The sequence below is a fragment of the Chiloscyllium punctatum genome, chromosome 12 (genome assembly GCF_047496795.1).
Source record: "Chiloscyllium punctatum isolate Juve2018m chromosome 12, sChiPun1.3, whole genome shotgun sequence".
Classification (NCBI taxonomy): Eukaryota; Metazoa; Chordata; class Chondrichthyes; order Orectolobiformes; family Hemiscylliidae; genus Chiloscyllium; species Chiloscyllium punctatum.
In genome coordinates, this window is record NC_092750.1 from 14,553,861 (window position 1) to 14,568,906 (window position 15,046).

At 39.1% G+C, this 15,046-nt stretch overlaps 1 protein-coding gene across 1 annotated transcript in view; it reads left to right on the forward strand.

Annotated features, from left to right (window-relative positions):
- wdr82 (WD repeat domain 82) overlaps positions 1-12,285 on the forward strand; it is a 36,965-nt gene extending 24,680 nt beyond the window's left edge. The window contains exons 5-9 of the mRNA XM_072581906.1: positions 1,890-2,006; positions 4,819-4,974; positions 6,239-6,308; positions 7,421-7,563; positions 8,814-12,285. Coding sequence (XP_072438007.1) covers positions 1,890-2,006; positions 4,819-4,974; positions 6,239-6,308; positions 7,421-7,563; positions 8,814-8,843 — 516 coding nt within the window. The 3' untranslated portion in view covers positions 8,844-12,285. The remainder of the gene's footprint in view (positions 1-1,889; positions 2,007-4,818; positions 4,975-6,238; positions 6,309-7,420; positions 7,564-8,813) is intronic.
- The last annotated feature ends 2,761 nt before the right edge of the window (positions 12,286-15,046 follow it).

The window sequence follows — 15,046 nt, forward strand, 5'->3', positions numbered from 1 at the left end:
TTTAAATAACGTGCTGTTTTGTACCTACCAAAATCAAATTTTATACTCTATTTGGCATGTTCTTTGCCCACTCATTTAATCTTTTCTTTGAAGTCCACTTCACAACTTGACTGCCTAGCCATCTTTCTGTCATCAGAAGTTTAGGCAACAGTCCCTTCCATTCTTTCATACAAGTCATTTGATATAATATAGCGAAGTCACAGTGCTGATTATGGCAGACCAGTTTTGCATAACTGTCATTGTTGTATGAAGCCACATGTATGCCTGCTGATAGCTTCCTCTTCGCTATCCATGTAGAAATGATACCCCTTACACTGACCTTTTATTTTCTGCAGTAATCTTTTTGGTGTTTTATTAAATGTCTTCTAGAAATCCAAGTGCAGTACATCCACCAGCTCCACTTTAGCTACAGCATATTTCCTTTAAAGAAATGTCGTAAATTGGTTAAACACGAATTCCCCTTCACAAAACCATATTGACTGACTTTCCTTGAATTTTCCTGCATCTCCTGCTAAATGACTTACATAGCTTCAAACATTTTCCCTACGATACATGTTAACTCACCTGTAGTTTTCTGCATTTACAAATTGGATTTGAAGAATGAAATGGGATCTTATTGAAATATGCAAGTCTTTTAGAGTGCTTGAAAGAATAGATGTGGCGTGATTGTTTTCCCCTTGTGGGAAAGGCTAGGATTAGCAGGCATAATCTGTGTGAAGGATAGCCCTTTTAAGAATGAGATGGAGTTTCTTTTGATGGTAATATGTCTGTGGGATTCTTACCACGAAATGGCTGTCAAGGCTGTGTTGTTAAATATCTTCAAGGTAGAGAGAGGCAGATTTCAAACCTTTAAGGGAATCCAGAATAATAGAGAAAATTATAGAAAAGTAGAGTTGGGGATTCTTGGATCAACCGTGATCTAAATTTTAATGTCTTAGTCAAACTCAAGGGGGTGAATGACCTCCTTCTGTATCTTGAGGTTTTATGATCTTCCAATTAAATGGGACCTTCTCTAAATCCAGGGACGTTTGAAAAAATTAAAATCGCTCTTCATTTATTTTAAGATCCTGGGGTCAAGTTTATCAGGGCCTGGCATGTAACCGCCTGCAGCATTGTCAATTTACTTGGTATCACTTTGTAATTTTACTCCGTTCTCGAGCCTTTGCCCCCAGTGAACTTTTCCATTTAGTGATTTACAGCTGCTTCTGGGATAGTACTGCAGTCCTCTAAAGTGAAGAATGCTGCAAATTATCCATTCAACTGGTCTGCCATCTCATTTTGTAGGCCTACGTTTTATAGGACCAACATCCCCTTTGTCTTTTTAAATAGCTATGGAAACTTTGTCTTCTAAATTTTTAGCTAGTTCTTTACTTTTGAGTTTTTCTTCGTTTTAGTTATTCTTTGATTTGTATTTGACCAATCTTCTGTTGCCTATATTTGCATAATTATGCACCTTTTCCTTTGTTTGATGCTATATTTAACCTTTTAAATCACATGGTGTATCTGGTCCTTGGAAATTTTCTTAGGTAGGTAGATGGAATCATTGAATAAATTGGAATGAATCGTATGGTTGTGTGATCCTGCAGTTCTACGCATTTAGCGTGTTCGGCAATACTGCATTGGGAGAGGTAGTGAGCAAAAGGCAACTGCTTTATCGAGCAGATGAAGAATCACCTTGGAGCTCCTCCTCCCAGAGACCTGGCAGCAGATCCAACTTAACACAAATGTGAAAACAAATCTAAAAACAATTGAAAGGTGAAGATGATGAAGTACAATTTATAGATATTTTCATCTTTTAATGTGAAGAATAAAAGCACAGAACTTGGTCACAATTTTCATCTTTTAGTGTTGTTAATTGCTGGTATTAATTGCTGTTTTCATTTTTCCAGGGATTAATGCATCTTCAGGGGAGGCCAACATGTTCTTTTGATCCTGAGGGACTTATATTTGCAGCTGGTGTGAATTCTGAAATAATTAAACTTTATGATCTACGGTCATTTGACAAGGTAGAATCTTTTCTTTTAACTTGATATGCATTCTACGAGCACTAAATTCAAATGGATGGGACTGGTTTTCTACAGAGGCAGTAATGCCTGCTGTAGTATTTTCTTAGAAGTAGACTAAGACAGCTAGTGCTAATAACAGCTTGAAAGCAAATTGCTTCTCCTGGTTGGGAAGTAGTTCAACAGGGGTAAGATTTTAGGCAGGATCACTGTTGCATAACGCCTTCTCTTAAAGAGGCACTGCTATCTTTAGAAAGGAATGTGCTGAAAATTGCTTTGGAAGAGCAATTTTTTAAAATGTTTTCTTTGAATGATTGTACATCTGATCCACATTCTGGCTGTATAGCAATAGATACATTTCAGTTTCTCCTCTTGAGAAATCCAGTTAGCTTTCAGTTTCTGATAGACTGGCAAAAGATACCATGGTATTACTGCAGATTTGTGTAATTTTAAAAATGGCATTACTTTTTTATACTCTTGTTTAGTTATGCTGTTACATTTCTAGCATCTCCTTTCAATTACTGAACCTGAGAAACGCCAATGGCAGCAGATTATTTGTCCATGAGGCTGGTCTTCTGGCAGTCATGGGCTACGATTTGTAGAGTTATTTTCTCTTTACATCAAAGTGTTTAACATGGGAGACAGTGGCAAGCTGAGACCACATGTTGCACCATGCATATTAATCTTACTGAATCACTGTTCATTTATCAGTGACATCAGAACCTGTAAGTTAGGTAGCCTTGAGCTGGAAAGGAGATGGTAATAATATTCCAATATTCACTGGGCTCTGGGGCAGTTCTAGCAGATTGAAAAACAGCAAATGTAATGCCGTTGCTTTTAAAAAAAGGAGGTAGACAATAGATGGGGAATTATACACCAGTTAGCTTAACTTCTCTAATAGGGAAAATGCTCAAAAATGTGTTGCTGGAAAAGTGCAGCAGGTCAGGCAGCATCAAAGGAGCAGGAGAATGAACGTTTTGGGCATAAGCCCTTCTTCAACACAGTTTTCAGCTCTGATCTCCAGCATCTGCAGTCCTCATTTTCTCCTGGGGAAAATGCTCAAATACTTTATCAAGGAAGAAATAGCAAGGCATCTAGATAGAAATTGTCCTGTTGGGCAAACGTAGCATGGGTTCATGAAGGACAGGTCATGCTTAATTAATCTACTGGAATTCTATGAAGACATTACGAGAACAGTGGACAATGGGGACCCAATAGATGCGTATCTGGATTTCCAAAAGGCATTCAACAAGGTTTTTGCAAGATTTGTAGCTCAGATTGAGATTTAGGGTGTAGGTTTGCTCGCTGAGCTGTAGGTTTGATATCCAGACGTTTCATTACCTGGCTAGGTAACATCATCAGTGGCAACCTCCAAGTGAAGCAGAGCTGTTTTCTCTTGCATTCTATATATATATCTTTCTCCTGGGTGGGGTTCTTGGGGTTTGTGGTGATGTCATTTCCTGTTTGTTTTCTGAGGGGTTGATAGATGGTATCTAGATCTATGTGTTTGTTTATGGCGTTGTGGTTGGAGTGCCAGGCCTCTAGGAATTCTCTGGCATGTCTTTGCTTAGCCTGTCCCATTCGAAATGGTGGGTTGTTTTTTCATCCTTGCGTACATGATTTTAAAAAAAAACCACCATTTCGACTGGGACAACACATCTATTCTGGGGCAGGCTAAGCAAAGACATGCCAGAGAATTCCTAGAGGCTTGGCACTCCAACCACAACGCCATAAACAAATGTATAGATCGAGATGCCATTTATCAACCCCTCAGGAAATGACATCACCACAAACCCCAGGAACCCCATCCAGGAGAAAGTGTGTATAATATATATATATATATATATATATATATTATATAGAGACAACAGCTTCGCTTCACTTGGAGGTTGCCACTGATGATGTTACCTAGCCAGGTAATGAAATGTCTGGATATCAAACCTACAGATCAGCGAGCAAACCTACACCCTAAATTCAACAAGATGCTGCACAAAAGGCTGCTGCAGAGGATAAAGATTCAAGGTGTGTTACGGGCACTGTACTAGCATGGATAGAGAATTGCTTAACGTACAGGAAGCAAAGAGTAGGGTTAAACGAGTGCTTTCCAGGTTGGCAATCAGTGACTAGTGGTGTACCTCAGAACAGTGGGACCGCAATTATTCACAATTTACATAGATGACTTGGAATTGGAGACCACATGTAGTATGTCAAAGCTTGCGAATGACGGTAAGATGAGTGGTAGAACAAAGTGTGCAGAGGACTGTGAAACTTTGCAAGGGGGCATAGCTTAAGTGAGTGTGCAAAAGTCTGGCAGATGGAGTACAATGTTAATAAATGTGAAGTCATCCATTTTAGTAGGAATAACAGTAAAAAGGCTTGAATGGTAAAAAATTGCAGCATGCTGCTGTGTAGAGGTACCTAGCTGTCCTTGTGCATGAATCACAGACGGTTGGTCTGCAGGTGCAATAGGTAATTAGGAAGGCAAATCAAATTTTGTTCTTCATTGCTGAAGGAGTTGAGTTTAAAAGCAGGGAGATGTTTTTTAAAGCTAAGGTAGATAATTTATTGAACAGTAAAGGAATTAAGGGTTATGGTGAGTGGGCAGGTAAGTGGAGCTAAGTCCACAAAAAGATCAGCCATGATCTTATTGAATGATAGAGCAGGCTTGAAGGGCCAAACGGCCTACTCCTGCTCCTAGTTCTTACCAATGTGGTGAACTTAGGAGTTACAAGGAAAATTAAATACATTGTAAAGTTTTTATCCAGTAAGAGCTAAGATTATTCAAAAAGTGAAAGTAGTTTCCTACTTCTGTTAGGGTCCTTTTGCCACTTTTAAAATGCAGTATGAGCGGACGTGCGAGTGGACAGGACTGAAATTCAGCAATGATGGAAAACTGATGCTGGTGTCTACCAATGGTGGTATGGTCAGACTCATCGATGCATTTAAAGGAGCAGTACTTCAAACATTTGGGGTAGGTGAAATTTTTATGAGCACAGTAAAGCTTTTGAGTTAAAGATTGTTATCAAAAAATGGTATTTAGCATATAACGTAGAGGTTAACAACAGATCATTAGATTCCAAGAAATGTTAAACACCTTGAGGCCAAACGTGTGTCATTTGTTTGCTAAGAAACCTCATTGCTCTGTTCTGACCCATAGTCCCATTTCTTCTGCTTTTTGATATTTATCTCTACTGCCTTTTCTTAAAAAAAAGTGCACTGGAATTTGCCTCAATCCTGTAGTAAAGCATCATGCCCATGAGTCTAGTCTAAACTTTTCCTACAGATGACCAGTTACTGACTCCAGTGTAAAAAGGCTTTTACATTTTACCCAATTAAATATTCCATAATTTTTTTTGAAAACCTCAAATGTTGGCTGTAACATTTTTATTTTAATGAACATATCCCAATTTCTCAGATCCTTGTTGCCTTTGTATTATCCAACAAATCTAGAATGCAGTCTTGTCCACTTTATAAAACTCAAATTATTTACTGGCTTTTCTTTGCAGCTCTACTAGTACTGTCAGGGCTTTCTGCACTTGACCTGGCACAGCGATTAGCACAGTGGTCGGTGTGGACTTGTTGGGCCGAAGGGCCTGTTTCCACACTGTAATGTAATCTAAATCTACATCCTCCAGTATTAACTAAAATCCCTGTTTTGCCCAAAATATCTTGGTGCCTCATTTGTCTGTATGAAATGGTCTTGGCCGCTCCTCTACCATTTGCCCTCTTAAGCACTTTACATTCCAGCTTTATCCCCTAATTTTACCTGATCAGTGAATCATCATGTTCTTCTTGCCAAAAGTTCAGTTGCCAAGAGCTGTAGTGGTCCAAGCACTGATCCTGAGTTGCATCTCTGTCAGATGATCCCCAACTCGACCAAAACCCATTAAACCCAACCCTTTATTCCCTATCTCTGATACTGCTGCAATTCTTTTATACCATAAGCAGGATCTTTTGTAATGAACCAGCATGGTGATTTTTGATTCCAGATTTTGATAGAATTCAAATTTCAGCATCTGCATGGTGTGTTTCAAACCTATGTTTGAGGGTTCTGGATTATTAGTTCCATACAATAATGTCTCCCCAGGTGGGAAGGAAGTAGCACTGCAAAATGTAGCCTAATTCCCTGTGCTGTTCTGAAGAGGATTGCACTGTTAAAACTAATAACTTGTTCATTCATTTCTCAGTTAACAGAATGCTGACTTTGTGCTGAATCATGTTATTTAATATTTTAGGGATACAACAACAACAAAGGTATTAGTTTGGAAGCATCATTCACACCAGATTCTCAGTTTGTGATGATAGGTAAGTTTGGGAATTCCAGTTTAAGCATTTTGATGTATTTATTTCTCTTCAGCTGTCAAATCAAAAAATATGGGAATGTAATGAAAGAGTTGAACAGCCTACTCTGCTCAAATGCTGCAAACATGGTTCACTTATATGATAGCTGCTCACTCTTCCTCCATTGTGGGAAAAGTGTGCTAGTTTTGATCTCGGCCTTTATTCCTCCCCTCAGCAACATTGTACAGAGGAAAAACAATTTAAACTCTTGTCAATAGAAACTCCTAAAGAGGTCTCACGTTCTGCAAATTTGAACAAAAACACTTTCATATCAAGAAATCGAGGCAAGCAGCATTGCACCAAAGCTCCAAGTACTGCATTGCTGCAGATAGCATGCAAGTTGACATCTATACACTGTACCATACGGTGAACTGAACTGGCATGGAAGTGATATTAGTTGCAGGTGATGCATAGAGGTTTCAAGAGTGCAAGTAGACAAATATCAAGTTGTCTAAACCAGGGGTGATTAATTCAAAGTTCATAAAAACACTGATTAATAGATTTGAGATGTCTGTTTTGTTTATAATGTGATTTTGTGAATTAAGAGGTTCTTGTGTAGGGTGGTATCTGACATCATCCCCTCCCCCCAAAAAGCCTCATGCTTTCCACTCTATTCATGCCAGTCACAATCCTATAAACTTCTGTCAGACTGCCCTGAACGTCCTGCATTCCACTGAAAACAAACCCAGTCTATCTAAATTTCCTGCATAGCTAAAATTCCCTATTGCAGGCAACATCCTGGTAAGTCTTTTCTGCACCCTGACCAAACCATCCACATCCTTATGGTAGTTTGGTAGCCGTGTTGGCTGTTTTGTGGTTTCTTTTAGATAATTGCTAATAGGCCTCTCAGTTTGCCCTTTGAGGGCAAACATCTGCGGTCTTTTATAATCACAAATTACACATTACAGCAAAAGGTAAATTGATTTGATAGATCCCAATGTCTCTGAACCCATCTTGGTCACTACAGAGTTTTTTGTTTTGCATTTGTCAGAATGTTAATTATTAAATTTGTTATTGTCAGTATGAAATTAATGAAACTGTTCTAGTGTGCAATTCAAATGTGTTTTGGCTTTCAGGATCTGAGGATGGTAAAGTTCATGTATGGAATGCAGAAAGTGGGTTAAAGGTGGCTGTTTTGGATGGAAAGCATACAGGTCCTGTCTCTTGCCTCCAGTTTAATCCCAAATTTATGACATTTGCCAGTGCGTGTTCAAACATGGTATGTATGCAAAGCAATCTGAGAGAAAAAGCAATTGCCAGAATTTATAATATGGAATTTTATGATTTAAGATTATTCTGGCTCTTTTGAGAGTACCTCAGTTATTGATCAGTATCAGCGAACTTGGCAAAAATCTGGATTCTCTCCAATCTACAAGAATGGGTTTCACACTGAGGAGCATGCTTACTAATTAGCCCAGTTGCTAATGCAGAATGGTTAACTTTTCCCTATCCCTTCCCTACCCTTTTTAAGTTTTGTCCACCTGCAAAAGTGATAATGAACAGGCTGCCCTGTGGCCATCAGTAAATTTGCATTTAAACGGTAAATTTACATTTAATGTTATTTTAGGCTGTTTGCATACATGTTTGCCCCTTTGGCAAACTACAGCAAGAAACCAATTCACTAACAGGATGGTTAATTCTTCTACATACTTTAACTATTATGTAGTACAGAGGAACCTCGAATATCCAAATACCAATTATTCAAAAATCAGATTATCCGAAGGAGATCTCGAGGTCCCGATTACATCACATCAAAGACATGTTTCTAACAGTGATCACATCTTTTGTTTACACTGATTAAACAGGCACCATCTCCAAATGACTGACCTCTCTTTGTCTTTCTCTCTCGCACGTGCTCACTCTCTCCGCCCCCGCTCTCGCACGAGATGGGGCTGAGACATGCACACTGTGTGCTGCTGCAGTTTCCTGAATAGGGAGCAGACTTTAAAAACTCCAAGCCCTAGAGGAAAGGCATTTAATCGATTAACCTCATAATCGATTATCTGAGCGAAATAATGCCCGCCCATCGTTCTCGGATAATCGAGGTTCCCCTGTAAATACTTTGTTGCACTGTTTGCTAATAAAATTAACAACTCAAATGTGGATCGATTTAGAAAATTTGGTTTTCATTCCTCTGAACTGCACAAGGTTGCTAAGGTCATAAAGTATTGCTGTATTCCACCTTCACCCATTTGTTTTATTCAGGGGCTTTCTGGTACTTACCTCTGCTGTTACATTAGACTAATTTTCTGTACATTACACACTTTCCCTTTTAGTATAAAACAATTTTTCAGAAATTAGAATAAAGGGTTTGGGTGTATTTCAATATTTCAAATCCTTTGACATGGATGCTGCCACCAGCATGTTTTGGTCTAAAATTGGAATGCAGACTAGTGAATTTGTTCACCTCTGTGGAATAGTGTTTTTGTTGGTTGAAAGTCTCTACTATGTGTTTTGATTTCTTTGCAGGCGTTTTGGCTGCCTACAATTGATGACTGAAGAAAGAAACAAATTGGTATTTTTTAAATTGGCTGAGAAATCAATGACAGACTGAATGCGGAAAGTGGATGCCCAGATTTTCTGGGGGTCTCCATCGAACTGTGAACTTGATTACAGGCTGACAAATGAAATCTTTGTGCTTGGGTGTTATTGGTCGTGGTGATGATTACATCTGCGTATGTTCTTGAAGAAGCAGTGAAAGTAAAGACTTTTTTGCCCACTATTCTTCCCTCATCAAATAGTCTTCAGATTTTGAACTCATCCCTGCTGCATGATGATTTTTTTTCCTTGGGTACGTGCCAACTGCATTTTAAAACTATTGTTGAAGATATTGGAATTTCTTTTTCAGTAGGAACTTGCAAGTTGTCTGGGAACATGGGCAGTACTAGCCACAAGATGTTGGGGCCAAGTGTTAGTATGGCTGTGATTTTATTTCACATATCATCCAGAGTTAGGCTAGGTGTTCAGCTCATTTAAAAACTGAAGATTGAATTCAGCATTTCATCAAAATGGATGTCAGCATGTGAAGAACAGAATCTCCTTGTTTGGATTATATGGTTAGCTTTACAGAAGAACCAAGCTAAAATCTGACTGCTATATGTTTGACAATGTTAACCAGCATCTGAAAAGAGAAACTTAAGTTCACCCTTCAAGCCACTGATGTTTCAACATAGCTGTCATGAACTTGAATCATTAACTCTTTCTCCTGTTTTCCAGAGTTTGAGCATCTGTGGCAGTGTGCTTTTCAGAGTTGAGCCAGTTGATTTTCTGTGGTACTCTAAATCACTTGCAACTGCTCTTGAATTTTAATTAGAAATATATCACTGTTTCTATATTGTATATTTGTACAGTTCAAAACCTGGTTTCAGTTCAGAACAAACTATTCTTAAGAATGTTCTTGAGATATCCTTTATGTGAATACAGTTGGGTGATTTCAGTGGGTTGGTTTTGTATTTTCTTTCATTGTTCTGTCCTTAAATTTGCCTAGTTCTTAAATGTTATTAAATGCTCTCACATGTAAATTTTAATGTTTTTTGTTCGCCCTCTCCCTTTTTCCATCAGCATTTTGAAATATTAAAAACTCTTGAAAATATATTGTAGTGAGATGTGTTTTGCAGCTTTGAGTAAGTTTGCTTCTATTGTTAGGGTGTTTTGATGTGCCAAAGAAACATTTCTGCCACAACCAGGAAAGTATTATTTACTATGCAAAAACTGAGGATCTCTGATCCGAGTTAAATATTTGAAACCACTGAAGTCCTTTGGAAGATGGAATTTTTTTGGGAGGAGGTTAAAACAATAAATTGCACACAACTGGCAAAAAAGTCTCAAGGCTTTTACTTTTCCTGGAAAATTTTGAATGATCTGAAGAATTGAGGTTTTGGTTTACAGTCGAGATCAGAATCTCTCACCATTCATATGCAATTTTTCAGAACTGGAGAGGGGAAGGGAAAAGTGGTTCCTCCTTTCAGTTGACTGTCTTGGCAACAAATCGTGCTGGCCAGTTCCACAATTGATAATAGGCCAGAGAATTTCAACTTTTCTGATTATAGGGGATTTTGCATTTTTATGTGATTGGAAAATTAATCTAATCTATTAATGGAATTGTTAGTGGAGTTATCTGCAAAAACAATTTTACTTCCAGTAGTTATAAAAGGATGCCACGTTTCATAGTGCCCTTCAAGTGCAGATTCTGTACCTAAATTGTTACAATTGTTTTCGAATGACACTACCAATGCAACTCCTAGGCTTTGAGTGAATACCTCAACTTTGACGGTTAGTTCTGATGGAAAGTTTAAAGAATTGGATTAAGTGCAAAAGTCATCACCTATTCTTTGTGAAGTGAGCTTTTATTTTAAGAGAGTGATGGACTATAACACACCTTGCAGCTAGCATAAGATTGTTTTGGCAAAGCTCTTGTACTTGAGACTTGAATTTGAGGTGTTTCCTGAGTTTTTTAACACAGTCTTGTTAATGCAGAATTTCAATCCTGTCAGAAAATAAATATTGTGGATAGGATACAATTGAAGGGAACCACTAGTTTGTGAAATCTTGATTATTTTCTTTGGGGTAGGATTTTGAAGTACTGACTTGACTTTTTCTGATCTCCCAAATTCTGTTCAGCCTGCTGTATTTTTACCAGTGTTCATTTTTTCCAGTATTCACCTGTTGCTTTATAACTGTCTTATTTATGGACAGATGTTCCATTAGTGTGACGTAGTGAAATTAGCTGTTCTTTTCTGTATTTCCTTGATTGTTCAATTCAGTGATTTTTTCAATTGCTTTGTTCAATAGATTATGGACTTCATGTTTTATTTAAAACATCCTCCACCCCCCTCAAATAAAAAGACAATAAAAATATAATTGGCTTGAGGTGAGCAGTAATTCTTTAGCAGGTCCACAGATTTGAGCAATGAATATGTGCAATTACTCAAGTTTAAATAACATAACAATAGTGTCAAAAGTCATATTGGTCTGGGTTGCTGAGGTAGATATAGAATCAAAAGCTTTGTTTTGAAAATATCTTTGCAGTTTGACTCCTGAGAACCTTCTGACTTGTACTCTGCTCACCACCTGCAGCATTCACTATTGGGCTTTTGGATCACATGATAGCTGATGATGTACATCATGGCTGTAACCTCTGCAATATTAGGAGTCTCTTGCAGTATATTCATAAGTATTGAAGAATTATGAAACATATGCAAGTTCTAATGTGCAGCAGTACTTGGGTCTTGCACTGCCTGAAAGGTAGTAAATGATTTCTGGCACATTAAATGTGATACTTCATATATCCTTGCAATAAATTAAATATAATGTATATAATACCTATAAGTAATGAAATAATACTGTTAATGTGATTTTAATCTCTGGTATTTTCAGGGCTAATCATATTGCCGTAAATACTGTTCCCAGCCAGCTTCTGTAGTTTTATTTCCTTGCGGTAATACTATTATTTTATATCCCTGTGGTATTTAACGTTTTATATTGTTTCATAAGAATTTTTTTATTGAAGAAAAGGACCAGTGACTGCTGTTGAAAATGCAAGGATGCAATTTTGTGTTGGTAGATAATCTGGTGCTTCCCCATGTGCATCAAAGTAATTTTGATGGGCTTGTTCTCCTTGAATGATCCTGTCGTGTTGTTGGCATTAAGACACTTTCCACTCTCTTTGCTCTGAGTATATCTATCAGAGAGGTGCTTGAAAGAGAGGCAAAACCTTTTCTTTTTTCCAAAAGAAATGGAGCACAGGGAAGATGTTTTAAACCGTGACCAGTGCAATTTGTTCTTGAATATGGTGAAATTGTCTTCATTAGTTGTAAAGCTATTGTATTGCAAAATTTTGTATAAAGCTTTTGCATATTGCTAGTGTATACATGAAGATTTGCTTGGAAATATTTCTGTAAACTGTGGTAAAATTAAATTAGACATTTATTTCATCAACATAGATGCTATGTTCCATTTTTTAAAATTCCAATCAAGTAAACAAATGGAAGTGTTTGAAGTGAAAAGCCGAAATTGTTCAGTTATATGAAAATTGCAAACTACGTAAACTCTGCTCTTCTGCACAACAGATGGAGAGGTGGGTGTGAACATTACATATGAAATATTGTTTTTTTTTAAAATTAAATTTCCATGGGTCACTTGGCACTACTGTCTTGCAGAACTTGACCCATGTGTTTATTGTTCAGGTCAGTTTGGCAGCAACTCTAACTATTTGGCCTAAGGATTTTCAGCTTCAGAGAGCCTGGCCCATTCAGTTTGTGTATTTCAGTTGCTCTGCAATTGTACGCAAGAATGGCTGATCTCATCTTCAACTCCCACAACTCCCCATAACACTTTAAACCATTGCTAATTAAAAATTTATCTCGTAAGATTTATTGTCCTGGCATCCACCACACTTTAGTGAATTCCAGAGATTTGTGGTAATCTGCCATTCCTATGCCTAAAACCATGACCCATCATTCCCCATTTTCCCAAGGGGAAACAGCCACTCTGCATTTACTTTGTCAATTCCTTTTAGCATTTTATAGACTTCAGTTGCTAATGTGTGAGGGCATCTTGCCAAACTCCTGAACAAAAATTGAACAATATTTTTACTTTCGATTATTCACCAACATTGTTTGTAAAGGCACACTGTGGTATGGGTTTAGCCTAATAGTGGAAGTCTCTGTTCAGTTTTCTAATGTTGCTCTTGAACTACTTAAATCCTGGTACAAACCCTATGGTATTATTGTTCTATGACCAGACCACAAAAATAAATTTAAGGTAATTTTAAAGGAACTGAAGGTGAAAGCATAATCTAATGTCAGGCAAATATTGAAACTTTTTTTACAGTGTATTTTATTCAGAATTTCTTCTGGTGTTTAATATCAACATCATTGTAGGAGACGTATCTCAATCGAGTATCTGGATCATAGAAAATACCGTCCTTGTTATCCCAAAAAAATTTGCTTTGCTTATATGTTTGGGTAGGCTGAAGTCAGAAAGTTAATCCATCCGTGCCAATAATCCATTAATTCATTGCACCGTGTGGTGCACCAAGACACCGTCTGGCCTTCTCAAGTTGCAAGATGCACCAGAAGTAACAGTGACATGACAGAACAGCACAAAGTGTTTAAATTGTTTCACCTTAGAGTCCAGGTTTAATCTTCTGATGTCTATCTTGTCCAATGAATGAATTTTTTTTTTACAAAGCTCATACATTAGCTCCCCCCCCCCCCCCCCCCCCCCGCCATGTTATCCCATTCTGTCTCAGCCAAGTTTTGAAGCATTGCTTCTATTATTGCTTCCTGGCCTTGACCCTCCCTTTTGCTGCTGACCCTTTTGGTATGTTACTCCCCACCTAAAGGCTGAAATTGCTGTTCTGGCTATTTACCTTGAGAACCCTTGCTTCTTGTGGCTTGAAGGTAAAGTTGCAGGCAATAGTGCTCCCATCAGCTTGCTGTCTTTGCTCTAACTGGAAGTGTGTGCGCGTTTGGAAGTGCTGTCAAAGGTATCTTGATAGATGGTATGGAATCATAGAATCCCTACAGCGTGGGGGCAAGCCCTTCAGCCCAACAAGATCACACTGACCCTCCAAAGAGTAACCCATCCAGACCCATTCCCCTACCCTATTACTCTACCTTTACCCCTGACTGATGTGCTTAACCTACAAATCCCTGAACATCACAGGCAATTTAGCATAGCGATTTCACATAACCTGCACATCTTTGGACTGAGGAAACCGGAGTACCTGGAGGAAACCCACGCAGACACAGACAGTTGCCACAGGCTGGAATTGAACCTGGGTCCCTGGCGCTGTGAGATAGCAGTGCCAGCCACTGTGCTGGCTTGGTAAGCAGTGCTGTTATTGTCTGTCAGTGGTGAAGGGTTTGAATGTTGAAAGTGGTGAATGTGGGTATCATCAAGTGGGCTTTTTATCCTGTATGATGTCAAGCCTGAATACTGTTAAGCAGTACCCATTTGGGCAAGTGGACAGTTTTCTGTTTTCGTTGGTGACTTGTGCCTTGTCAAGCAGAATGCACAGGAGTAAAGAAGGTGCTGGCCTCTTACCTGCCCTCGATCTCTTCATAGCCAACTGCTGCCGCGACATTAACCACCTCAACCTCTCCACCCCTCTCACCCACTCCAACCTCTCACCTCTGAACGTGCAGCCCTCCATTCCCTCCGTTCCAACCCCAACCTCACTATCAAACTGGCAGACGAGGGAGGCGCGGCAGTAGTTTTGCTGAGGCTAAATGCCAGCTCGTGGACACCACCTACTGCCTCCTTGACCATGACCCCACCTCCCACCACCAAACCATCATCTCCCAGAACATCGATAACCTCATCACCTCCAGGGATCTCCCATCCTCACCTACAACCTCATAGTCCCACAACCCCGCACCGTCCGTTTCTACCTCCTACCCAAAATCCACAAACCTGACTGCCCCGGCCGACCCATTGTCTCAGCCTGCTCCTGCTCCACCGAACTCATCTCTGCATACCTCGACACAGTCCTGTCCCCCTTAGTCCAAGAACTCCCCACCTACGTTCGGAGCACCACCCACGCCCTCACCTCCTCCATGATTTTCGCTTCCCCGGTCCCCAACGCCTTATCTTCACCATGGACATTCAGTCCCTGTACACCTCCATCCCCCATCATGAAGGACTCAAAGCCCTCCGCTTCTTCCTTTCCCATCATACCAACCAGTACCCTTCCACTG